Source organism: Camellia sinensis, chromosome 3 (genome assembly GCF_055761805.1).
Source record: "Camellia sinensis isolate YWXY chromosome 3, ASM5576180v1, whole genome shotgun sequence".
Classification (NCBI taxonomy): domain Eukaryota; kingdom Viridiplantae; phylum Streptophyta; class Magnoliopsida; order Ericales; family Theaceae; genus Camellia; species Camellia sinensis.
In genome coordinates, this window is record NC_138963.1 from 110628858 (window position 1) to 110655464 (window position 26607).

At 34.5% G+C, this 26607-nt stretch overlaps 1 protein-coding gene across 2 annotated transcripts; it reads right to left on the minus strand.

The window, feature by feature from the left end:
- Nucleotides 1–8478: 8478 nt before the first annotated feature.
- On the minus strand, nt 8479–25098 carry LOC114317317 (O-fucosyltransferase family protein). Of its 2 annotated transcripts, none has more exons than XM_028264023.2 (10): nt 24321–25098; nt 23516–23588; nt 19613–19689; nt 17879–17967; nt 15576–15773; nt 14031–14235; nt 13760–13927; nt 10308–10475; nt 10026–10216; nt 8479–8905 (listed from the first exon to the last, which is right to left on the minus strand). In XM_028264023.2, exons 1-10 carry the CDS (start codon nt 24693–24695, stop codon nt 8737–8739), a joined length of 1713 nt encoding a protein of 570 aa, XP_028119824.2. In that variant the 5' UTR covers nt 24696–25098; the 3' UTR covers nt 8479–8736. The 2 variants fall into 2 exon arrangements, with proteins under 2 accessions (XP_028119824.2, XP_028119825.2); XM_028264024.2 differs by having other exon boundaries at nt 19613–19680; nt 24321–25093.
- Between the last annotated feature and the right edge of the window lie 1509 nt (nt 25099–26607).

Sequence of the window (26607 nt, forward strand, 5' to 3'; positions counted from 1 at the left end):
CGAGCAGTGGAGTTGTCGCTTGAGCGTAGAATTCATGCTCGCAGTTTTTTCACTGTAGCTCTGCAAAACTTCTGGGACTTCCTTTTTTTTCACTCGAGTGGTGGAATGATTGCTCGAGCGATGACTTCGTATTTGTGCTATTTGCTAGAGCGTAGGAAGTTGCGCTCAAGTCTATTCAGGATTAGCTAGTATAAAAGCCTCTTTTTGCTCATTTTCTCTCATTTTTCTCCCATTTCTCTCCCACCCCTCTTCATGTCCTCAAACCCTAGCCACAAAACCTTTGATTTCATCTCTTTATACCAAGGATCCACCATAGATCATGCAAGATTAGTGAAGGAGAAATGTAGATCGTCCTTTTGACTGATTGAATCATGGTTTCGTCGAGGTCTTTGCTTGGGTCCTCCTACTTAGCTCTCATCCTTGAGGTAGAGAGTTCTCTTGACTCTAATCTTTTAAGATTTAGTTCGGTTATGTTGTATTATGGAAGTTCGGATTGATTTGAGTTTGAAATCTTTGATTTAAAAGATGTTTATATTCAAAAATTAGGGTTTTCACTTAAACCTTTGAAATACTTCGAATGTTTTGGTACTTTGATGGTTAATACTTGATGATTTGAGGATTTAACAAAGAAATGAGGAAAACCCCCAATTTTATAGAAAACCCCAGAATTGGGATTTTTAAATTAAAAGAGCATTTGAGTTAATCGGTACCTTATGTTGAAAATTAAAGTGATTTTCATGTTAATAAGTGCGTTGGATAAATTTATTGTCTATGAAGATATTATTGGTGATTTACATAAGTTGAATTGTGTGAATACTTGGAATGTTGAAAGAATGTAAGGTAATGTTTTGCATGGGTTGATGGTTGGTAAAGAGTAGGACAGGGAGTCTTGACAATGAGAATAGTGCGTTAGATTTTATTTGTTAAACTCTTGTGAAATTAAATAAATAAATAAAAAGAAAGAAAATAGATTTTGGGATAAAGAGGAAGGTTTGGAAAACTCATGCATTGCATTACATTTCCATGGTATTGGTTTAAATATTGGACTATTTAAAGAAGTGTGTGTGATTTCGGAATGCATTGTGTGTGTCAAGGTGCCCAATTGCCTATCCATGCTCAGTGGCCGGAAAATGTGGGGATGTCATTGGTAATTTTTTAAAGGTGCCCAATTGCCCATCCATGCTCAATGGCCGATAAATGTGACGGAAAAGTTGAAATGATTGATGGGTGTCCAATCGCCCCTCCATGCTAGGTGGCCGGAAAATATGGAAATGTTTTTAAGATGAAACGGGTGTCCAATTGCCCCTCCATGCTTGGTGGCCAGTAAATGTGGAGGTTTTCAAAAAGTAAGAGGTGCTCACTTGCCCTACTGTGCTTGGTGGCCAGTAAATGTGGGAAGTATTTGAGGTATCTTACGTTGAGTTGTTACAAAATGAAAGTTCTTGGTTATGATGATGGTTAATGAGTTGAGTCAACATAGGTTACAAATCATGTATTTCAGAATTCGGTTTCCAAATAGAGTTAAGTTGTAAACATGGTATGGTATTGCATGAGCATAATTGTATTGCACATTCATACATGTTGTTAAGTTTACTTCCTACTGGGCGTAAAAGCTCACTTTTTTTTTACGGGCTGGATATCCTCAAACTCCATGTGATGAAGGTGACCCAGGACATCGTTGAAAAGTGAATGGAATTCAACACGGAGCGCTGAAGCTTCTTTGATGATGTTTCCCTACAACAATCGAGCTTATTTGTCAAGTTAGGATTTTGTTTGTTGAAATCAAAACCCTTAGTCTTGAAAGGTGTAACCCTTATGGTAATTTGGTGTATTTAATTTTCTCTCTTTTCTTGTTTGAAAAGGAATCTCTAAGAATGTGACGGATTTCGGTTTATAAAATTATTTACCTTTATTTATTATTCACATAAGTGTCCTGTAATTGGATTATAATAACGGGTTGCTAATAAATGTTGTGGTTTGATTACCGGTGTGTTACATTTCTCTTACCAGATGTCACCTTGAAGTACTCCTACAAAACAAATCAAGTATTCGATTTGGGTACCTAAACCTTTTTGGATTCATGAATGTTTGTTTCAAAGTTACTTGATTTTGGAATCCGTATCCTTTTTATTTCAATTCTGCTACGTAGGTCGACTTTTACATGGCTCAAATGGCCCGCCTTTCCCTCTTTCTCATTCTCTTTCTTTCTCTATATCTCCTCCTCTGCCTTGGTCTGCTTCCTCTTCCTTCTAAACTATGACGGTGGGCTCTCTCTCTCTCTCTCTCTCATATATATATATATATATATACACACACATATATATATAGATCTGTGTATACAAAGATCTAACCTTCCTTATCTCCCTACATTTTTCAGTCCTCCAAACACTCTCTCAGTAAGCTTTCTCTCTCCTCTTTACCCACTTTCTCTCTCTAAAAAACACCACTTCTCTTCTTTGCATTATCTGCTTCAACTTTTCAATTTCTCCAAACAATTTGAATTTCCATCAGCAGCAAAAGCAAAAAAATAAATAAATAAATAACAATGGAACATTTTGGGTCAATCGGAGATCTGTTGGGAACATTTTGGTTGGTTTGGGTCTTCTGTAAGGATTTATTTGGTTCAAGTTGTAGGGATTCCATTTATGAGGAAAAAATAAGAAATTGTTGGCTTTAAGGCACAGAGAAATTCATGGTGTTTTTAGAAGATATGGTCTCTGATGGATTAAAACAATGAAAAAGGATTCATTTAAGATGAACCAAGTTTTTTTGCATAGTAACTGTGTTTCTTTCGAATCTTTTCAAGTTTCTTCAACAATGACTTCGGCGGCAGCCGACGCCTTCGTCTCATTGGCGGCACTCTCTTCTCCTTCTCTCCGTCTTTTCTCTTCTTCTATTTGTTTCACAGAAAAAACATAGGGGGAAGGAAGAGGGAAAAAAAAAAAAAGAGTTTCCCAAAACGATGCCGTTTTAGGTATTTGAGCCATTCGGACCAACATGTTTCAAGTTACGAAACATTATTCTTTTTATTTTAGCAAAAGAATTTCTTTTAACAGGACATGAGGTTGAAATATGACATTTACTACCACAAAAATGATATGTAAGATTAGAGTGTCTAGAAGATGTAAAAACAAAACCATTTTTGAAAATTTTTCCTTTTGAAAAAGGTTTATATCCAATTCTAGCTCTACCAAATGTACAATTTTTAATTTTATCCAAAGTGTCTCTTCCTTGAGTAAATTTTGAAAGAATATTTTTCAAATCTTCAATATTTTCGTTCAAAACAACTTTATTCTTTTTTAAAGAATCATTTTCGATTTTTAAATCATTTGAGGCATTTTGTTTTAAAAATAATTCATCTACTTGCTTTTTCAAAATCTCATTCTCATTTTTAAAAGTCTCATTTTCAAATTTCAAATCAATTGAAGATTTTTTTAAATTTATATTTTCATTTTTTAAATCCTCATTTTCAAGTTTTAAATCATTTAATTCATTTTTCAAAATAGGAGATTCTTTTGATTTCAAAATGTAATTTTCTTCTTTTATCTCCTTTTCTTTTTTTTCTTTTTTTTTTCTTTTTTTGTAACATTTCAGTTATATTAGATAAATATTCATTTTCTTTTGTTGAACTTTCATTTTTATTTTTCAAAATTTCATTTTCATTTTTGAAAACATCATTTTCATTTAAAAGACATTTATTTGATTTTTTGAGAAAAGGTTGTTTTGAAATTATCTTTTGAAAATCATCATGTACCCCTTCAATAAAATCTAATAATTCATCATATGTAAGAGAATTTATATTTATCTCATCATCTTCAACTCCCATGAAACAAATAATTGTCAATATCACAAAATTTTCTCTTCTTCACTTCTTATTTTTCTCACACCAAAATACTTCTACATATAATAGAAATAATATCCGTTGAAAGGGCACGCTCCTCCTCTGACTTTGGTGATGCTTAAAATGTGGCTCGGATTCACGCGGAGAAGATGCCAAGTTTGAAACAATTGGCCAAACATCGCTTTCGATAAATAATACAATTTTATTTCAAACATTTCTCGTAAAAAAACAAATGATGCACAGTAACGGCATAGTAACTTTTTTATTAAAATATTTGACTACATAGTAATTTTTTTATTAAAATATTTATATGCATAGTAAAATCTCTTTAAATAATATTTATATCATATATGAAAATATATACCCTTTGTAGAGATTTTTAGATACACTCTAATAAAAATAATCAACCATCTCATGTGGATATATCAATTTTATCAAAAGAAAATAATTTACCAATATCACTTTTGTCAAAAGAATACAACTAATCAATATCAATTTTGTCAAAAGATGAATAGTGGCTAACCGGATTTTTCGAAACGTAAATAGTAAAATTAGATCTTGCACAGTAACTTCTATTTAAATAATATTTATAACAGATACATCATATACCATATATTTTAAACATATAATATTTTATGCCATAAAATATGTATATTAAAAAAATCACAATTTATGAAATTATATTTTAGACAGTATCAAAATTAAACTATATGATTAACATATTTGTACAAAAATTTTCCTATCTGTTCATTGTTTTTTTCAAATTTTATGTTTTCTACTGTCTGTTCAATTTTTCTTATCTATTAAAATAACGATCTCTTATATGTTAAAATAAGAATTCATTTTTCCTACCTAAGAATTCATTCTTATTCATTACAATTTTTAACAATTAGGTTTAAAGAAATCTGTTAACTTATTTGTTAAAATCGGCTCTACTTGGTAAAGTTTTTGAAGTTTAATTCTATCACTTAGTTGGAGTGTGTTGTTTGGTTATAGCTTTAGAAAATTAATTTCACACTTACTTTTCAAATCATCCACTTTTCAATATTATATGTTACATCACTCAATTCAAATTCTTTTTAAAACTCATAACCAAACAAATTTTCTACACTCAAATCATAATTCCAAAGCTCACAAACTCAAAATACAATTTTATTCTCAAATCATAATTCTAAAACTTTACCACACACAATCAAAATTTATTTTTCTTATATGTTAAACAATTCCACTCTTAAACAATTTTTCAACAAATAGGTTTAATAGATTTGAAACAATTCTACTCTTAAACAAATCTGTTAGGAATTTTTATCTATTACAAATCTGTTGCATCATCAATAGCATTCATTACCATCATCAACAACAATCAACCATCAACAACTACCAAAAAAAATGGGAAGGAGAGAGAGAGAGAGAACAGAAAAGCTTGTCTGTTAAAAAAAATACTCACATTGGGGATCCTCTAACAAGTTTTGTTGATTTACCACACACATATGCATACATACATACATATAGACTTGTTGGAGGATATTATGAGCAAAACCTTAGATCAACTAAGATCTGGGGTTTTACGTCGCATATATCACGATCTGGACTGCTTTGGTCCTCTTTGTTGTGATCAACTCGACGATAAAAACTCTCATTTTTTCTATCAAAGAAAATAAAAATTTTGGGACAATTGTGGTAACCTAAAATTTCCCAGCTTATTGAGGGTAATCCAAGCAAGTCCTAACAATGGGTTCAGCCCAAGTAAGGAAACCCATCGAGTAAATGTCTAGGACAAGTCACACCCACCTTTATAAAAGAAGAGCATCCCATAGAAAACAAGTATGCCTCATCTCTACAATACACACAAGCATTTTACAAGTTATTCATCTATTCTCTTTAATTCAAGAGGTCTAACTTTATCATCAGAGTGTCCCTGACCGTCAACCTTGATTGGGTGGTGTCAACCATGTTTATCTTTGCTGATCTACGGGGCAAAACCCATCTATTCATTGAATCTCTTCAATAATCCATGTGAGAGGATTTTCTGATCTCACAATTTAATTCACCTTTGCAATTAGAAATTCGACAGTGAGTTGAACAAAAAATTATGACGTCTATCATTTTTTCCTTAAATTTTCCCATTTTGCACTTAATTTACTAAATGAATTAAAGCAAAGAAAATCAACCTAATTAAAAATAATAATAAAAGTCCACTCATACCTCTCTATCCTCCTCTCCCATTACAACACACTAGTGACTAGCTCTCTTTCGCCACCGATATTATAGCCCACATCACCACCACACCATCACAAGCCACCTCTCTTTTGTCACCATCACAATCCACAACCTCCACCACCACTACCTACATGCCACTACCAACACTGCAAGCCCACCAATTAGCAATTGGTTCACTACCACTACAAGACCATAACCCCTGCGCCATCAAAACTTGCGCACCACCACTGCAAGCTCATAACCCCACCACAACCACCAACACTTGAGCACCCCACCTTACCCAAATTCCCTTTCCTCTTTACTTCTTCAAGAGGGTCAAACGAGCTGAGGTAAATCGGAGAAACTAAAGGAGAGAAAGAGTGGGAAAGTAAAGGAGAAGAGGGAAATAAGGATTGCGTGTTGAAGGTTACTCTTGAGAGAAGTTTTCCCCATGATGGTAATACATGGGTTGTGCAGTATTTATATTAATCCCATGTAGTGTTGTTTGTAATGTTGTAAGCACTCTCTATGTACTTTGCTTTTTAGTAATATGTTGATGCATTTTATGCTTTTCTAAAAAAAAAAATAATAAAAAAAAAAGATTCACATATATTAATAGCAAACTTTACCCCTTAATATGACAATAAATGGGGGCCAAATTTGAATGTGAAATGTGCTTCAAAGTTTAATTGCCACATTGTGAGAGAGAGAGAGAGGGGTGACTCTAAATACATCCCAAAATGTTGATTGTTTTCTATATGTTTTTTAATACAATTTTATCCTCAAATCAAATTACCTGAATGACCTAAATCAAAACCCTAATCTCTATCATTCTCAGCTCCGGCTGTTATCTCTGGCATCATTGCCTCAACACCATGGCTACCATCACAGCAGAATCATTTGCCCGTCCACAGATTCACCGACCTCCTCCTCCTCCTCCTCCTCCTCCTCCTAGTAACTCATATCATCTCTCTTTGTACATATATATATATATATAAAAGGACTTGCGTGTAAGTCCCAATAAATAAACTTATATATATACGTATATATTTGTGGTTGTGTGTATTTGATTAGAGAGTTGCCTTTTGATGGGAACCCTTTCAATTTCAGTGGAAGGGTTTTCTGTCATGTATATATACAGGCACCGATTTTTTACAGTAAAGTTGAGTCATGTATATATTGATCTGCTAAATTCATATTCCACACTATCTCTGTGTTCTTATTTTTTAAAATTATTTTATTCAATTTTGTTTTGTTTTGTGATGAAAGAAGAAAAGAAAGAAAAAAGAGAGTTTGCGAGCAGTGGCGGCAAACGGTGGAACGGGGTTGTTGGGAGTCTGAAGGCGGTGGAAGAAGCAGCCCTATGGTGGCAGAAGTGGCCTGACAGCGGCAGAGGCTGATTGGATGATAAGATTGGTATTATTTGGATGTTCAAACTGAACCAAAAAAAAAAAAAAAATTAAATTTTTACTTGCAAGTAATGGGATGTCCAACGTATAATTTGGAATGCATTTAGAACTACCCGTGTGTGTGTGTGTCAGAGAGAGAGAGAGAGAGAGATTATATACAAAGAATTTTCAGGGTTATTCTGAAAAGCATGTTTATTTGGAAGTGCCTTCACAATCTACCTCCGGTTGGATGGAATCTGCAAAGGGGGGGCATAGACTTGTATCCAGTTTGTCCTAGATGCGCTGCTGCCATTGAAACCATGGATCATACCTATTTCATTTGCCCAAATTTACAGAGAATATAGAGGTGATCATCCTTGAGTTTGGATTTTTCTTGTGGAGAACCAGAAACTAAAGAATGGTTTAGTAAGTGGATGGAACTGGTGAAGGAGGAAGATGTGATCATTCATTCCATTGTGATTCTCTGGACTAACTTGAAACAAAGAAATAGTGCAACCTTTCAAGGAAAAACCATTAACATTGCCCAAGTTGTGCACCATATTCAAGAACTCATAAATGGCTTTAATAATAGGCTATATTCTGTTTTACCACTTACGAACAACCTCTGGACAGGTTTTCTGCTGTAAATATATCTACTAATGATGCAGTCTGGACTTTTGTATTGCTTGGGTGTGCTTCAATGCAGATCGGTTGGTGGTGGACCAAAAGGCTTTCTCACTTCACCTTTACAATCCTTTGGCAACAGAAGCTTGGGTGTGCCAAGATGCGCGGCAATGGGCAATGGGGTGGAGCTTTACCAGAGTATCAATACTCAAGACTGCCAAGTTTTGATCAATATTTTGAATGGCAGATGTGATCCCGAGTGGAACATGGCTACAATTATTAAGGATACTAAATCTATTAGAAGTTTAGTGTCTCTGTATTTCTAAAGTATTCCAGTCTATATTAAGCCAGCCTACGTGTTGGCTAAATCTGTAAAAACCAATAAACACTAATGTTTTATATCATATTCCTATTTCCTCAACAAAATAAACAAATAATAATCTCTTATGCACAACCACTGTGTCATATACAATGAATTTTGAGTATCACACTATAAAAACTACAGCTGAGTCAATGAATATGAAAGAATCAAAACCTTGGAATTTCTCCCCTCAATACAAATGAAAAGAATGGATGTTAAAAACTCATATATATATATATATATACACATACATATATATATGCTTAGTATAAAAACTCCGAACACTTGCAGACAACATTATATATACAATCCAAGATCAAAGTTTATTTTGCTGTGTTACCAATTTCCTCCTTTGCGACATCTGCCTGCTGCTTACACATGCAATCCGGCAATGGATATGTGTAGAGTGAGCCACTGGGCTTTCTCAATTCACTTCCCTTTACATCACTGTGATAAAGCATATCTTGCAATTGGCGTTTAAAGCTCACCCATCTGTCAAACATATAAAAATGAAATTGGTGTTAGTTTTTATTTGCATATCTCTGACACAAACAAAAAAAATATATATATATATATATATTCTTTTTTTTTCTTTGGCAGGCAAGTGAAATATATGAAATGGTTAACAAAAAATATCCAAAACCAACTATTCCTATCTTAGATTCAATCGGATCAATCATCAAAACATCCACAAAGAGTAGGCAGAATGAAGCGTCGGTTGCAAAGCTATCAATGCAAGAAAACAGAAAGACAAGTTTGCAGATAAAAGCAAAAACAGCAATGTTTTACACTCTCAAAAGGCAGTCTTCATCTTATAGGCAAACATTGCAACAGGCAAATGGCACCTAAATCCATGCCATGCCTCATGGTGAAACTACAGACGAAATGCCTGATTTAAATTTTGTTCAAGATAAAATGATGACAGTGCTTCCTCCACAATCAAATTAACTGCAAACTTTCTTGAATATCTCCAACTTTATCAGACAAACTCTCAGCCATTTGAATACTACATATTGAAAGTAACTATACAGACCCACAAAATTGTTATCTACAACCACAGAATATGTTTAATATATATGGAGAGAAACTTTAGCTTGCTGTTCAGATACAAGCATACATAATTTTTTTTATTATGTAAGTACATCTCACCTATTTCCTAATAGTTGGATCACAAGTGATACTTATTAATCATAAGAATCACTATATTTTCTTCTTTTGCATTCATATGTATATACATGTATATATATAGCCAAAAAACATGATGCTATAAATCTAGACTTTCCAATCAATTTTTTAGGCATTTGGATGTCAAAAGGACTCATCGCACACCTCTATTTATAACACTCTGTAAAACAAGATGTAATATTGTACTCAAAGAATAACATTAGTTCTCCAGGGAGCATATATTGTGTATCCAACTCAAATTGTTCCAAAGGTAGTAAGAGAACAGAAAAACATACAATATCCATGATCAACTTATTCTTCAATAGAACCATGGAATTCAAATAAGAAATTAATGAAGAGCTAACAGCTTGTGTTCCCGCACATAGATAAGTGCATTAAAGGTCCAGTAAAAAAAGTTAGTTGGATGGAGAGCTATACTGAAGATCACCTGATATTGGGGCTATCAAATAATAGTGCTAGTTTTCTCTTGTCAGGGTTGATTGTCTTGGCATGCCCTCCATATAAGTAGCGCCTGTGACCCATCAAGAAGTGGGGGAAATTCCCACCTTGAGTTGTGACAAAGACTTCACTGTGAAGGCAAACTGTATAATCAAGAGCAGCCAACCTAGACGAGTGCCCCTACATCAGAGAGGTTATTGCAAAGGCTTACCTTTTCTGATTGAAAAATACAAAAATTGCATTAAGAACACATACAAGACCAGCATAATACCTGGAATGGAGCAAGTTCGTCTGGGGAAGCTAACGTATCCTTCGTTTCTAAACGTGGAAAGATTAGTTTAAGTGGGGCCATATACTTCTCAGCTTTATAAATTTTTCCCGAAGCAACATAAACAGCGGTATTATTATCAAAACCCATGCCCCTAAGCATCATTCCCACCTACAAAACCAAAAAAACTTGATTTAAGGACCATCAAACTCTAACTAGATGCACTCAATCAAGACATTAAAGTTCAAAAAATTAAAAGAGTTGCTACAAAAAAAAAAAGAGAGAGAGATAAAGAGAAAGAGTTGAAGTCCATAAAAAAGACAACCTCGCCCCAAGTAGCCTACTGGCCCAGCAACTTGAATGGAGTGGATCTGACCCAAAAACTTAAAAGTTAAACCCAAGTAGCTAGTAATAGTCCACTTGGTGCTTTATAATTATCAAACTGCACAATATTTTTACCATGTAACGGAATTCTAAAAAATAATCTGTGTAAAAAGAAATTGCAAAATACTTTCAAAAAATATTAGCTTACATATCTATACATTTGACCAAAAAACACTTAGGGTGTGTTCAGTTTGGTTTTGGGAGATAAATTTTCAAAAAAAATCTTGGGGAAAGAGTATAGAAATTTTTTTAGTTTGTTTGGTTGTATATTTTGGAAATAGTTTTGGAGTGTGAGAGTTTGGGATGATTTGATATTTTTTTGTAGTTGAATAGATGTGTGAGAGAGAAAAAATGATTGAGAAAGAGAGAGGAGAGAGAAAAAGTAATTGATTGATGTGTAGGAGATAGAGAGTGATTTTGGAAAAAAAAAATTCCAAAATCATTGAACCAAATAAAATTTTAGAAAATTTTCTCTAAAATTTGTTTCTCAAAAGCAAACCAAACATGGCCTTAATGAACATTATATTTGCAAGTATCACATAATAACTATTAGATGAAATCATAAGTTGCTTTTTTTCATTTTTCGAGAAAGAGAGTGGAGAGAGAAAAAGTAATTGATTGATGTGTAGGAGATAGAGAGTGATTTTGGAAAAAAAAATTCCAAAATCATTGAACCAAATAAAATTTTAGAAAATTTTCTCCAAAATTTGTTTCTCAAAAGCAAACCAAACATGGCCTTAATGAACATTATATTTGCAAGTATCACATAATAACTATTAGATGAAATCATAAGTTGCTTTTTTTCATTTTTCTTTTTTTTCTTTAATGCAAATCATAGCAACACGAAGTTTACCAAAAACAAAAATGAAGTCGACTAAAAACTCTAAATATTAATTGAGGAGGCTTCTGTCTCAATCTATAATTATCTTCATCATTGCACAGATGCGTTCCCAATCTTCTAGGTTTTTCTTTATCAGCGTATTTCAATTCAAATATAGAGCATATATAATACCCCTAAAAGCCTTTTCCATGAACATGGATTTGTGATCAAACTCCAATAAATGCTTCCAACTCCAGTAAAATACAACAAAACATGGGTTTTGAAAGAAATTAAAAATAAATCAGTTTTCCATCACAAAGAAATATGGGTGGAAAACCAAGGTAGTGTTTGGTAAAGTTTTAGAACTATGATTTGAGAATAGAGTTGTATTTTGAGTTTGCGAGTTTTGAAATTATAATTTGAAAAGAGAAAATTTGTTTAGTTATGATTTTTGAAAATAGTTTTGAATTGAGTTTTGAATTTTTGATGTGACATATGAAATAAGAAAAGTTGTTTGGTTATGAGTTTTGAAAAAAAAAATTCAAAACTTAATTGAAAAACTAATAACTCATAACCAAACACATAACTCAAAACTCTATTGAAAATTCTATTCAAAACTCATAATCAAACTCTTTTCAAAATTCAATTCAAAAAAATAGTTTGTCGTTTTGGTCTAAAGAAATAATTTCTATATTTAAAAAATATCAAAAACAAATATAATTTTTTTTTCTCCAAATAACAGATGGCGATTGGCAATTGCGCAAAAAAAATAAAATAAATAAAAAATAAAGAGAGAGAGAGAGAGAGAGTACTATTCCGGACGACCGGGTAGATCAAATATGCAAAAACTGTCTGGTTTACCAAACATGTTTTCTAAATGTGTTTTGACATTGATTTGGAATCATGATTTGAAAACTCTTACCGAACATAGGATTAGAATGTAAGGGAAGGGTAGAATTAGTTTTGGAAAGTCTTACCAAACACGGCCCAAAGTTCACATTCTCCTTGAAACAAAGTTCACATTATCCTTGAAACAAAATTGATCAAGACAAAACAAATCAAAGCAGTCTTTTTTTTTTTTTTTAATATATATATATACACATATAAAGAAGGTGCCACAAACCCCGACCCCGTGAATCTGTAGGCACATCATCCAAAATGCTCTAATGTTTAAACAATGGATCAGAATCACTAAACCCTCAAATGACCCAGCCAAATACACCACGACACACAAGGGCACCACCTCCCAAAGTGATCAGAATTTTACTTCTGCATTAACAGCAATAACAAAGATATTTATTCTTTAGCAGTATCCAATTTCTTTAGCATAGGGTAGATTGAAACCCAACTAAGTACCAAAATATCTTTGATTTCTCCTAGATATAGCAGGTAAGGGAAAAAAATAGAAGAAAATAGGAACTGAGGAGGCAAAAGAAAACCTTAGTGCAATATGTAGGAGGCTAAAATATTCCAGCCTAGTTGTCTAAATGTTTTACATTGCCTCTAGTGTCTTCAAGGATGAGTTGGCGGCATAGAGACACCCATGACTATCAAGATTTTATTCACATCTGCAGCCTTTCACCATGTGCTTGCTTATATAAAGTTAGCTGGTCCTTTAAGGTGCATTTCTACCAGAATATGAACAACCACAAATAAAACAAAGACTCCTCTCAATGCAATACTCAATGATCTGTACCTTCAACTGACTTTCATAATTCAAGGAATTGAAATAATTGAATCAATTGGGGTTACCTTGTTTATCATAAATACTCATAGTCCAAAATATCTGAAACTATTAGCCCCGCTTTTAATTTGAAATCCTAAAAAGCTTATTTTAATTGGCACACTGATGCATGAATGGCTCATAAGGTAATCAAAACTAGACAAATAAACCAGAGTTCACCTCCAACCCTTGGCTAGGACAGAGCAAAACCAAAAGTTAAAATACATAAATAAACAACACTTATAAATAAATTTTATTAAAAACAAAGAGCATCAAAGAGATGCTAAGGATACAAAAACTAGCCAATCACATCATCTATAAAGTCTAAAAAAGTAAACAAATCTGGATCCACATGCCCAGACACCCAGCCATACAGAACTTGAAGAAACCTATTCTCTAACCATGACAGAGACCAATTCGAGACACACCCTGGAAAATGATTCCACTCCAACCAAAGCAACCACATTAACTAATTGGAGCACTTGAACTAAGATACTGGGATAATCATAAAATTATATAGTTACATACCTCCAACGGAGTCAATGGGCATTTACCATCCATCCGAATTGCACCGGGCCTTATTATTCGACCCCTCCTACGGAATTTTCCTCTCCAACTTCTTTCACGAGCAATATCCATTTCAAGCTTTTCTTCCTTGCCACCATCATATTCACAGCATGAAAACGCCACCATATCCTTTAATAAGAGAAGGTTTTACACTTAATAATGATGTAGTACATACTTGCAAAACAAAATTCAGACTTCTATATTCTTAATTTTAAGAAAGAAAGAACACCACCTCTTCAAACCGGAGATGCACTGAAATGTACTTTCCCCCACTCTTGGAGTTATTATGAAGCATTCGGTCAACCATCTTCGCCGCAAGAATTCGTATGGGCTCTGAAAACCTAAGTGCTTCAAAATTGGCCAAGCATCTAAGCCCTTGAATGTTTGAAGGAACAGCGTGGGCCAATCTGTTAGAGAAAGGTGCAATCCGAACAGCCCTGCAGCATGATTTATGAAACGACTGTAGTTGTTACACAAAATGTTTCAGTGGTCCATGATTGCATGAAAGAAGGTAATGCAATGCAAGCATAACACTTAAGAATATGACTCAGTGAACTGATAATGTGACAAAAAGCATGGCCACTACTACCATTTTAAGATATACACATCACTTCTAAAATGATAAAAACATATACGCAATTTGAAATGCTTCACAGGTATGTCTGCTATTAAACAGTTCGAGAAAAAATGGCAATAAATACTGAAAGGAACCCCTTAAGCAATTGACTTCTCTGGTACAATGTACCACTGACGGGGGTTGACATGGCATTGGACAAAAGGTAAATAGGAGAACGTAGAAATTTTAGTTTATTTAGGGATTATAGTTCTAATAGGATTTTCTTTGATTTTATTTTTGTTTCCTTATTAGACTGACTATACATACAAGGACAGAATGTACAGAATTCCTATGTTTTTCGCATAATTGATAATTGAGACTTTGGTATACCTCTGTTTTCCTCTTTCTCAGTAGATTTTGTTCCTTTGCCTTCTTCTCCTCCTCCGAGTTCCCTGGTTCTAATCAACCAACTCCCCAAAACTGTCATGGGAGAAGGATGGCAACCCCTAAACCAGTTTTGAACCCATAACATGGTAGGCAGATGCTAATGACCGTCCAAGGGATGGTCATTAGCCTCGACGTGCTTGTAAAAAGTGTACAGAAATATGTAAAAATGTTTGAAAAAATGTGATTTTTTCCACCCTAACAACCCCGTGGGCTGTTGTTAGCATGACACTTACTAAAATCAATTAAAATAACTCAAAAAAGAGAAAAATAAACTCAACTAAATAAATTAACAATCTTATATTAGTCACATTTCATTATTCCATATTTAAATTTTCTTTGGCAAGAAAAGAATCTGAAATTATGAAAATAACATATATCATATAGAACAAGATCAATATGATTCTAATCCATCAAAAGAGGACCCCATAATTGTATTAGCTGACCACAAGAATACTAGTGGAAGTCCAAGTGAACATTCACTGCAATTCTCCAATTCTGTGTTTGACCACTACATACAGACCATATTATGTGATAGTATACAATATTTTTTTGACCAAAACAGAGAATCTGTGCCTCATATATGTTTTTTGACTTGATGTGAATCAAATTTCACATGTCTAATATTTCCATCCATTGAAATGTGAATCGAATTTCAACAGAATATTCTGCCCAAACCATAATTTGAAATCGAGATGAGTAAATTTTTCTTTATTTATTTATTTTGGTTATGCAGGAAATGAGAAGCCAGATCCCGGTAATAAAGGCACAACATACCTCATCTCCAGCAGCTTTGGAAGGACCTTTTGAAGATAGTAGGTTGGACTTGACCAACCCTTTACTCTCAAGTTCACGATGCTGCTTATATTATTGTCAAAGCTTTGTAGTATATCTTCTGGGAGCCCTCTAACCACATTCACATGATTTCTTAGCGCATATATAAAGAATTCCTCATCAAATATGTCCCCAAACTTGCTGCAACAACAATTTGAAAAGATAGGAAATTTTGCTTAATGGTTTCTGATTTCTCACAGCTAGAAGAAGAAGGGAAAAGATATACAGGTCTACTCATTGAAACATAAGGTAATGGAGTTAATCTATTAAGAACGATAAATAAAATCAGGCAAACAAACATTATGGTTAAATGATGTGATACCAACAGAACATCTTTTCTACTATAACCAGGCGTTTAAAAAATGGAGAGGCTAGCAAGCAGATCAAAAACATATTTTTACGAGTTTCTATTTACTGCTGGGATTTTTTTATATTTCTCATGTTAAAATTAATCACTCTCATTGCCAATCAGAAATTTTCAGTAATTGGGCCTTGGTTCAATATTCTTCACTTTGGGCTTCAGTGACTTCCCCCTTCAAAGGGACTGAAATCTGCCCCAGCCTCTAAAGCGGATAACTTCTCCTCAGTTCAGAAAGGTCCAAAAGGAAGAGATTACAATCTTTAATCTTTGTGAATCTTCGGCCTTTGTAACCCAAATTATCTCACCCAAATTCTCCTTTGTATATTTAATTCAATTTCAAATTGTTTTCAAGTTTGTACCAGTTTGTACATTGTAAATAGGGCTGAGCCAAAAAAAGAGACAAAAACCATAAACTGATCCGATCCAAACTGAATTAATTTTCTCAATGCACAGTTCGGTCCTAATTCTTAATATAGGTGAACCGTACTTCTTGATTCAGTCCATGGTTCTGGTTTGGAACCAAATCAGATCATTTAGATATTTACATATATTATATATACTTTGTACTTACCATAGACACTCAAGTACCTGACTAATACCAATATATATACTTGTTAACTCTAAAATCTCATAAAAACCCTTTGCCTTAATTGTTTGACTCCCTCATCTCATTTAGTTGTCGACTACCAATAAGCTAGTTTGAAACAATCATCTAAACAATTCTTGTTTGAAAAGTGATGGCATATTACTTGATGTTTGATTAAGTTGTGTGCAATATTTTGTAAGCATATTGTGAATGATTTTCATGGCATGGTTTGATTCCAAATTTCATAGAACAGTAGGTAGTGCTTTGGTCCTTGGTTTCCTCTTAAACCGAACCAAGCCCACCCCTAATTTTAAATATTATTTCATTTTATCAATTTAAAAGTTTTAAATTATAATTTCAGTTTGTTCAGATAATTGATTTCTATTGTACTTGTTTAGATTAAATTATTATTTGCTATAGTGATAGTTTACTTGTATTGTTTTAGATTATTACAACTCCCTCCGTTCCAAAATATTAGTCCCCTATTCTATTTTTTATTATCCCAAAATATTAGCCCCTTTTCAAAAATCAAGTACAAAAATAATATAAATTTCCTATTTTGCCCTTCTTTTAAATTTATTAACATCATAAAAAGTACAATTATGGCATTGATATTCCCAAAAAAATGTACTATCAAAGGGTAATTTTGGAAAATCAAATTTTTTAAAGTGTAATAATTGTACTACCAAAACAAGTTGGATTCCCCAAAAGGGACCATTATTTTGGGACGGAGGGAGTACTTATTATGGGTTGTGATTCCACTAGTCAAGATGGAAAACAGATTGGTATCCAATGTTTATGCAATTAGTCCAAGTTTGATGAGCCAAGTTATAGCTTTATCAAATCACACCAAACTTTACGTTAAACGTCTCTGATGACGTTCAACTCAAGCTCAAAACATGATCTGTATTTAACAAGCCAACCCTAAGCACTCCAAGCACAACTCTAGTTGGCTAATTTGCAGTCCCAGCTAAAATTATCAAAGCAAAAGTTGTTGAGTTTGCTCATATTTTGTCGATCAAATTACTAGACGAAATCATTTAGTTAGTTCCTTAACAAGATTACACTCCAGAAAAAAAATAATTATTGTCTTAGCCTTAGGGGCAGTCCACTTCAGACAAGCTAAGCTACAGTTGAAAAAGCCAGTTGGATTGTTAGCAGACACCGGGATAACAAGTTGATTGATATGAAGTTAACAAAAGTCTACGAAACACATAAAGCTTAAAATTTTAATACTTTGAAACTATTCAGAAAAATGCAACAATTATACAAAGAAACTGAAGATCACACAAATGCCACCTGGAATCTCGCCAAACACTATTTAAATGAAATATTGGAATAACAAGGGTTGCATTTAGAAGTCCCGCCACAGCTACTGCATCACATATCTGCATAAAAAAAGGAGGCATTAAACAAAATATAGTTATGTATTATAATCATTGATGCCCAAATACCCAATCATTGTTCCAGTCCTTAGAAGACCACCCCCATCATTGAAAAATTAAAATCTCAAAGGGCAAGTACAGAGTAGAAAATTCCAAGGGAGTTAGGAATCTATTCTCCAGTAAACTGATTTACCGAAGCTTTAAAATTCAAACTGACCAAGAGAAGTCTTCAAAAAATGGAAATCAGTGTAATGTCATACTGAACTGGAAGAATATATATATATATATATACATAAATAGTTTCTCTTTTCTATATAAGGAAGAGAGGATTCACTAAAAGAGACCAAAGGAAACGCGATCCAAGTACAAGCAAGATATACAAGAGAAGCTCATGAACCTATCAGAAACAATTGAAAAAAAAAAAAATTACACTATCCATAAAATCCAAAAATGGCTCAAAGGACATTTTTTACTATGCAGATAAGGGTTAAATATATAGTACACCCTTGCACTTCACCTAAATCCCACATTGGTCCCTCATTTTTCAATTCTAACAATTAACCCCCACAAGTACAACCAAGTTTTTATGTTACCCTTCCGTGAGCCACCATTACATGGCCTAATGAAAAATGCCCAAGTGGCGATCTCTACAAATGCCACATGAGCATTTGCTGTCAGGCCATGTAACGGTCATTCACAAAATGTTGACATTGCAACTTAACTGTAAGTATATTGTTAATTGTTACAATTGAAAAATGACGACCAATTTGGAATTTTAAGTAAACTGTAGGGGTGCATTGTGTATTTAACCTATGCATATATTCAGTGTTAAAAAGTGAGACAAGCATAACTCGATTTGACTCTACAAACATTTAGTCGTCAAAAATGTGTGAACAAAAATTAGCAATTAATTTGTATGCATATCAAGCTTCTAGGTCATATAAGCTTCTAGGTCATATACAAGGCTAGTGTAGTTGATAACTAAGCATATACAAATAATTTGCACTTTTACTGGAAGCTTTGGATCATTTTAAGAAGCGAGCAGCAAATGAAATCCAAACCACCATGCCTTCAGTGGGAGGAAGTGACCCATACTTTGACATATTGGTAAACGCCTGACCTAGATTTGAGAAGTAAAGGGCAGGTATCAAGCACAAATAATAAAAGTGATATAATATTTTACTAAGTATTGCTTGTTATTCTCAACATCAGTAATTTTGTCTATTTTATAGGAAATATCAAAACATATTGTTTTGAACTTAATCTTTGTGAACTTACGAAATTAAAAATGCAATCATTATTCCACTTAAAAGGGTGGCTTGGCCCAGCGGTAACAGCTTGCCATTAGCATCCTAGTAGCTAGGGTTTTGAAGTAATGGAAACCACCTCTCCAAAAATGAGAGTGAGGTTGCTTACATATTGCCCTCCCAAAGCTCATTCCCCACTTTAACAGGAGCCTCATATACTAGGTCAACCTTTTCTTACTTATTTATTCCTACTTACGCAAAATCTTGGCCCCACACTGTACACTTACTGTAAAGCAATCTCTTCCCTAGGTATGAAGCCAGAAGAACAAATATTTTTTTAAAAAGGAGGGGGGGGGGGGGGGGGGGGGGGGGGAGAGAGAGAGAGAGAGAGTCAAACATACAGATAACCGTTGTTGGTTCAAACCACCATTCGCTTCAATTATAAGGAAACCATTTGACTTCGGCAATTCTGAGAACCCTTGAAGCATAAGGCAAACAATTAATAAAATAACCAAAGAAAAAGCAGTGCAGTAAAAAGAGGGGGGAAAATTCCGCAAAAGCTTTCAAAAGGCATTAAAAAATACATAAAGACCAATTTGTCTTCTTGACAGACAGTCAAACAAAATAAAACTATTCAGATTAATATTTCTTAACATCAAGTTACAAGAACCAAACAATGAAAATTGATGCTCCGTGCAAAACTTGGCATTAGAATTCCTAAACATTGTAGCACACAAACAAGAAATTGGAAAGGTAAGCCTATCTAGTGAAACACCAAGCACCAATAAATTAATTATAACTTGTATCTTCCCAAGTATCATCATAAAAATTGGAGTTAGACCAACCATTGTTGAATACGAACATTTATTTTAATTGGACTATATGCATACTCAAAGCAGTGTTCAAAAGATTGAAGGTAAAATAACATACTTGGTAGGTAGGTATTTAGAAGTGAGGTGGTCGGTTGTGAACCTCTGGGAAGATGGTGGGCACTTCAATAGTCATGAATTGTCGGGGGGGCAAAAGAGGAGAGAACCAAAGCAGCCTTAGAGGAAGAGAGGGTGGCAGTGAGATACCTTAATCACTAGCGTTGTAGAAGATGATAACCAAAGTGTTCTTGTTGTTTTCTACATGTATGGATACTCCCGTATATAGGCTCCAAGGCCGTTGCAAGCCAGCTCACCAATAGACAGGTGGCCAGCTCTCCTTGGTTCGGCAGAGAAAAGTATTGAGTCCATCACTGCATTTGAGGATTCAAACTTAAGATTCTATATCATAGCAGTTGCACAATTTAGTATGATACCTTCAGAGGGTGTATCACGGCATAACGTAAGGGGTAAATATTATACATCTTTCAAGATGTCAGGTGTTAGGCAAACGCCCTTCTCTCTACGACTGGTCAAGGAGGAGCTAATCAACAAAGGGAAGCAAGCCAAGTAACCTTAACGAGACCTTGATCTTAATTCTTAACCTCCAATGATCTCAAGCAGTGGATGTCTAGGCCTTGCTCCTAATCTAGGATGCCAAGTGATAGCCATGTTAGTAATGATAACGATCCCAGCAAAGGGGGTAAATGCATAGGAGAGACAAGGCAAGCCAAGGGCCAAACTATGTTTCTTCCGAGCAGAGGAACGCTAACAGAGCGATTATGCTAGTCACTTAATGTACCCTACAAGAACGAGGCAGGAAGGGACATGGTCGAAGGGGGCTTGCTTGAGCGAGCTGGGGTTGTTCAGCCATAGCACTGCCGAACTGATGAGCTTGGCTCAACTGATGAGTTCTATAGGCCATGTTGAAAATGAAAAGTAGTGGACACAAAAATCAAAAAAAAAAAAAAAAAGGCCTTGTATTATATTGTGAACAAAAACTCGTACAAAAAAACTTTCACAACATAGTAAGTACACAAGACATGACCCAAATGACAAGTCAAGGACATAATTGTTTCCACACTTAAAGCTCTCATGTCACCACTCAAAACACAAACTGTTTTGCACTTCATTACATACACCTAAACACCTATCACTCACACCTTGTTGTGTCTCATTTTCACACCCCTAAAGAAGACCCAAGTCACCTTCTATATTTGTTTGCTGCCAAATTAAGAAGTCAATTCTCAGTGACATTGGAGAAACCACAATAATCCATGGATTTTGGTGGCTCGAGCTCCAACATAAAAAATTCTAGAGAAACAAGAGAAAGAAACTACAGAGAGAAAGGGAAAGATTTTAGAGAAAGGAGAGTTGGTGATGAACTCTCAATAGGCCATGCCCCAGGCTCTTTCACGACTGGGGCAGCAAGCATTCTAGTGGGCCAAACATCCATACTTGGTGGTTTATATGCCTCCATTGAGGCTAGGCATATGACCCCCAATTAGTTCGCTTAGAAAGACTGCCACTTGAAGGTGATGTCAAGATGGTGATGACATGGCACCCCTAAGGCTTGTTGAGTGGCAAGGATGGTACATGTTTTTTTTTTTTTTTTAATCAACAACAAAAGACTTTAGTGATAAATCAAAAAAAGGCAAGTGTGGTACATGTTGGATAGCTTGATATACATTGTTGGGCCCATTTCCTAATAGCTTAGGCTTTTAGGAAAATTTGTGACTTAACATGGTATCAAAGCCCTAGTTGAAAGAGGTCCTGGGTTCGAGTTTCTCTGTTGGCATTTAGTATTTTGTTCATGTTTGGTTTCTCCCTCGTTGTTTGGTTGTTTGCTTCTCTTTTTGTTTGGTTCTCTGTTTGTCTCTCCACGTGCAAGACGGGGTTGCACATGAGGGACGGTGTTGGATAGCTTGATATACATTGTTGGACCCATTTCTTAGTAACTTTAGGTTTTGGAAAATTTGGTGACTAAACAGTACAAGTACCCACAACTTACATGAGAAAACACACTAATTTGTGTATAATTGATCCAGAGGAAAGAACCTCTCATATGGTAAGCACATATCTTCACTCAATTGTATACGAGGAGTATGGTTTCAGTTTTAAAATTTAAATTACATAGTTCAATACAGTACCAGGCCATATTGAAGATATAATTAGGTCATCTCATGGGAAATCCATTGGACTCCCAATAACTACTCAAATCCTACCTTATCAATATTAAAAGAAGAAAAAAAAGATCGACCACAAACCAGCTTTAAAACAATACAATTCTTTCATATTTACATAATTTTTGGTCATTAAATATCAATCAAATTCTTTGAATGGCACAAAAGAAAAATCAAACAAAATAGCAAGTTGGTAATCTTCTACTGAAAATTATACATCCATTAATAACTTTGAACAAGCTTTACAAATGAAAGATCCATTGAATCCTTCCTAAAATTATGAGAGCCTTAAAAAGTGAGCCTCTTCTGCAATTTGCCTAACTGTCTAAAAGATAAATTTTATCCTCTTCTTCAGTTTCTTTTCCCCGTAAATACATGGATATCATGTCCAATGCTTTTCTAAAGCAACCAAATTTTACAAGGCCAAAGAAGTTTTTTTCACTTTTCCTACATCTCATGCAACTGCAACCATTTACCAATTACTATGTGATAGAGCATTGCTTTGGTTATCACTTAACTTGATCTATGATATAATTTTGAAAGTGATTTTATGAACCATTCTCTATTCAAAGGTAGAGTCATCCCATTGTTCATGATTGATCAAATCATTGAAACTATCTTCATTTAAAAGTTTCCTAAAGTTTTGCTGCCAACAAAAGCCATCAATTGGGCCTCATGGTCTAACCTTCCTATAAATAGAGAGGCTCCATCTCCTTCAGCAGTTCAGCATAAAATCAGTGATCTCCAATCCCAAAGAAGAAAAGATAAAGAAGAAGGCCTACATCAATTTTCACTGGGCTTGGTTTTTATTAACCCAATGCCGTACTACATGTATAGTCACCATTCCCATAAACCCCACACTCATCCACACCTTGTATCGTAGATAAACATCTTCAGCTGAGATCCCAACAATCTCATACCATTTTCTGTAGTGATCATTCTCAATCAATAATATCAAGATATATCTGTTTAAATTTCAAAACCTTACATAGAGAAAAGTGGCAAATGAATTGGGGGAATTTGATAGGAACAAAAAACTCTCACATGAATAAAGCACTTCTATTTCTATAATCTATCCTTCTATGATTGATGCAATGCTTCCAACCTCAATGTAATATGCTAATATGCTTAGATAATATATCTAAAACTGTAATATGCTTAGATTAACACAGTAGAGCCTGATCTAGGCATGCAGTCTTAAATTCTCTTGTCTGCTAATCAATTAAAAGATAAGTGGTGTACAACAAACTCAAACCTGATTGAGAAATGCTATAATTGACACAAGGCTTCCAGCCTTGATGGAGCTTTGGATTCCACGCATGCATTAACTGTGGATTTTCAATGTGAGCATTTTTTGTCAGTCACATTAACTCATTACATCGCAATAAAATTTTTCATTCATATGATGGACATGCTGACAGAAAATGCTAGTGTATTAAGACAAATTCCCAAGAAGAGTTCTAAAATGTTGAAGGGAATCAACTAAAGAAAATGAAACATTGAAAAGTAAAATTTATCTCATTTATCAATTACGAGTCTCACTCAAATTAAGTAAATAGGCACATAAATGGGTAAGGCTACCTACATATTGCCTTTCCATATCTCGTGCATTGGTACACCAGTTTTTATTTGATATATATAGTGACAGTTTATAAGATTTGCCAAAAGTTAGTGGGTCTATTTGGTGCAAGTTCTAACAAGCTAAAAGCTGATAATCAAAAAACAAAAACTAAAAGCACGTCTTCATTGCTTCCCAAGAGTCAGCCTTTTTTAGCTTCTTTTAAACTATTTCTATCTCATAAACTACAACTACAAGCAGAAGCTGCCCCAAAGACTCAGACACAGATTTCCCGAAAAACAAAAAACTATAAGTAACTCCATAAGCTGCAATAAACAGCCTCGTTGTCCCTTGAACGCGATCCAGTACATATTCTACACAAGAACTCCATATTGTCTTTTTCTCTAGGTTCTCAAATTCCGAATTTTTGCATATAATGACTTTTTGAAATGCAATCAAACAAATCAATAACAATTTTCTTTATTTTAATTTTTAAGCTTACCGCATTGGGGGAGCTTCCATTGTTTTGAGCTTCCATGAATGGCCAGAGCTTCTCAAAAACCTGAGGACTCCGATACACAGACCCCAGCGGAGCAACACTACCACCACTAATCTTGCTAACAACAACAACATCAAACCCTAACGTCCCCATATACAACAACATTCCTGATATATACAACAACGGCGCGAACAATAGCACACCCCGCCGCCTAAACATCGCCGATATAAGCACATACAACAACCGTTCCAAAATATTCTGCAGCTTCGTACCACCAACACCAACACCACCGCCGCCGCCGACACTTTTGGTGCGGGCGTGGCGGAACCGCGGCGACGACGGCGGCGAGGAGCGGCCGAGGCGACTGTGACCGTGCATGTCCGGCGACAAACCTAGGGTTTAATTGTACGGATCTGGTTGGCAATTCAGCATTACAAGAGGTGCGATTGAGATGAATCAAGTGGTTTTAGAATAGAATACGGATATACAACACAGAACAATACATGGATGAGAGTGATTGTTTATGAGGGTTTTGAGCGCTTTGGGGTGGTGTCGGTCACGGACAATGACATGTTTGGGAGTGGACGCTTTTATTAGAGCAATCATTATTCATCACTGGAGTAACCTTTTTCAACTTTCATTGTCCCCGAAACAAAAACTTGTTGAGAGGTCCTAAATACAATCAATCAATCAAAGATTAATGGTGGTGGGTCTGTTGTGATGTTTTCCGTTACGCTTCCGGTGGTTGAAACGTTTTCCTCATGGAATTTTATTTTATTTTATTTTTATTTATTGTAGTAGTTATCTTATTTTGTTATAATTTTTTGAATTTAGTTTTTAAAAAATTGATTTTTTTTTTATAGTTTTTTGTTTTTAATATTTTGAAAGAATTTTTTTTCAAAATACACATAATTTAGATGTACCTAAAAAATATTATTTTGGAATTATTATTTTTTTAGTTTAATATTTGAAAAAGTTATCACACATTTCCTATGAACTCATATGATATTTTTGTTTCAACAATTGAGAGGGACATTTTCTACTGAATTGGTAGGCCGGGCAAAGCCATCAAGGCCTGATATGACGACCTTGCAAACGGACTTTATTAGGTTTAACTCTGGCAATTTGTAAACAGACTTTGTTAGGCTTGACACTGGCAACCTTGCAAACGGACTTTATTAGGCTTGACTATGGCGATCTTGCAAATGGACTTTGTTAGTCTTGACTCTAGCGACCTTGCAAACGGACCCTTGACTCTAGCGATCTTGCAAATGGATTTTTGTTAGACTTAACTCTAGCGACCTTGCAAACAGACTTTATAAACGGACTTTGCTAGGCTTAACAAGTTAGACCAGGCAAACGGTACTTGGATGTCGACCTTGCAAACGACATTCAAGTGTCAACCGGACAAACGATGTATGATGTTGACCGTGTAGAAAAGCATGCTAAGTTCTTGACCGGGTTAGAAGGTCATGTTAAGTCTTTGACCGGTATGTTTAACTTAACAAAGGTTTGCCGAGAAAGGTTAGTACGCCGTAATTTTTCGCTCAGAGTTCTTACTTAGAGTTAGTTTCAACCTTCATAGTCCTCGAAACAAAAACTTGTTGAGAGGTCCTAAATACAATGAATCAATCAAAGATTAATGGTAGTGGGTCTATTGTGTTGTTTTTCGTTACGCTTTCGTTTGTTAAAACGTTTTCCTCACGAAATTTTATTTTATTTTTATTTACTGTACTAGTTATCTTATTTGGTTATAATTTTTTGAATTTAATTTTTAAAAAATTGATTTTTTTTTTATATATTTTTTGTTTTTAATAATTTTTTTTAATATTTTGAAAGAATTTTTTATTTTTTAAATACACATAATTTAGATGTACCTAAAAAATATTATTTGGAAATATTATTTTTTAGTTTGATATTTGAAAAATTATTACACATTTCTATATGAACTCGTATGATATTTTTGTTTCAACAGTTGAGAGGGACATTTCTACCGAACTGGTAGGCCAGCAAAGCCCGTCAAGGCCTGATCTAGCGACCTTGCAAACGGACTTTATTAGGCTTGACTTTGGCGACCTTACAAATAGACTTTGTTAGGCTTGACATTGGCGACCTTGCAAATGGACTTTATTAGGCTTGACTCTGGCAACCTTGCAAACGGACACTTGACTTTAGCGACCTTGCAAATGGACTTTGTTAAGCTTAACTCTAGCGACCTTGCAAACGGACCTTATAAACGGACTTTGCTAGGCTTATCAAGTTAGACCAGGCAAACGATACATGGATGTCG

Coding starts and splice junctions, on each gene's coding strand:
- LOC114317317 (XM_028264023.2), bottom strand. CDS start 24,695: ATGCACGGTCACAGTCGCCTCGGCCGCTCCTCGCCGCCGTCGTCGCCG. Junction 15,774..17,878: donor AGTGTTTGGCGAGATTCCAG/GTGGCATTTGTG, acceptor TTGTTGTTGCAG/CAAGTTTGGGGACATATTTG. Junction 10,476..13,759: donor GCCCATTGACTCCGTTGGAG/GTATGTAACTAT, acceptor TTGGTTTTGTAG/GTGGGAATGATGCTTAGGGG.